This window comes from Microtus ochrogaster, chromosome 21 (assembly GCF_000317375.1).
Source record: "Microtus ochrogaster isolate Prairie Vole_2 chromosome 21, MicOch1.0, whole genome shotgun sequence".
NCBI classification, from domain to species: Eukaryota; Metazoa; Chordata; class Mammalia; order Rodentia; family Cricetidae; genus Microtus; species Microtus ochrogaster.
Genome location: NC_022022.1, coordinates 11693819 through 11695008, shown reverse-complemented (window position 1 = coordinate 11695008; position 1190 = coordinate 11693819). Strand labels below are relative to the sequence as shown.

At 35.5% G+C, this 1190-nt stretch overlaps 1 protein-coding gene across 1 annotated transcript in view; it reads left to right on the top strand.

Annotated features, from left to right (window-relative positions):
- Positions 1-719: 719 nt before the first annotated feature.
- The window catches only part of LOC102000433 (acidic mammalian chitinase), a 21345-nt gene continuing 20874 nt past the window's right edge, over positions 720-1190 (top strand). The window contains exon 1 of the mRNA XM_005357156.2: positions 720-788. Coding sequence (XP_005357213.1) covers positions 764-788 — 25 coding nt within the window. The 5' untranslated portion in view covers positions 720-763. The remainder of the gene's footprint in view (positions 789-1190) is intronic.

The following is a 1190-nucleotide window of genomic DNA, read 5'->3' as shown; positions in this document are numbered from 1 at the left end:
TTCAAGCACTATATTGAAGAGGTATGGAGAGAGTGGACATCCTTGTTGTGTTCCTAATTTTAGTGGGATGGCTTTGAGTTTTTCTCCATTTAATTTAATGTTAGCTGTCAGCTTGCTGTAAATAGCTTTTATTATATTTAGGTATAACCTAAATATAATGACCTAACTCATGCTTCCAACCTGAGTTCTTCCCTTTACATCTTGGTACTTCATATCTACATTTCAAGTACATGTAGCTTTCATTCTTTGGAATCCTTAATCCCCCAAATCTTGCCCATTTTAAATTACAAATGTGAACCAAATGTTGAGAAAATGGACCCTCAATAAGGAAAAGGAAAGTTTTTAGGCATTGACCATATAAATTACATGTGAATAATTCCAGGAACAACCAACCATTACTTAATCAAAGCTAAAACTTCCAAAAGTTTTTATTGTTTACCTGCCAATAGAAACATACTTTGGTGCCAGGTATAAAAATTCTGTGAAATAAAGCCTGATGGTAGTATCTTAAAAGATGTTTATCAGTCTTGGGATGTGAGGGAAAGGTTATTAAGCATGGGAGCGCTTTGTGTTACTGTGTACTCTACCTCCTGCTAGGAGGCATGGCATTAAAAGCAGAATCAGTAGTAAAGACCTGTTGATTTACCAATTAGCCACACATATAGTCTAGTAAACATTTTCTTTGAAAATCTTTGTGATTAATAGATACAAAAATATTATATAAAACTAATCAAGACTGTGCTGGCTCAGTACTGAAGCAACCATGTTGAAGCTAGTTCTCATCATTGGTGAGTATATAATCAGATCTAGAGACTTCTTACTTGGTTTCTTTATTTTTATTTTTGTAATGCTACTGGTATGTATATGATGTTTGGGCTGACCGCTTGCTATTGAACTATCAATTTGAGGACTTTCCCTGGGTAAGATTATTTCTTTTATTCTCAACATTTGTTAGTTTGCCATAGTTCTTTGTGTAGGGTTGAGAGCAGGTGAAATTATCCTCTTTTATGTTAGCATTGATATTTGTGCCCCTTTTCTGGCCACAATGCAGATGAGACTTCATAGGTGTAGTTTATCTCCCATTTCTTTTTTTTAAATTTTTTTTTTATTGAGAAAAGGAAAAAAAAGTTTCTGCCTCCTCCCAGCCTCCCATTTCCCTCCCCCTCCTCCCACCCTTCTCCCCTTCCCCC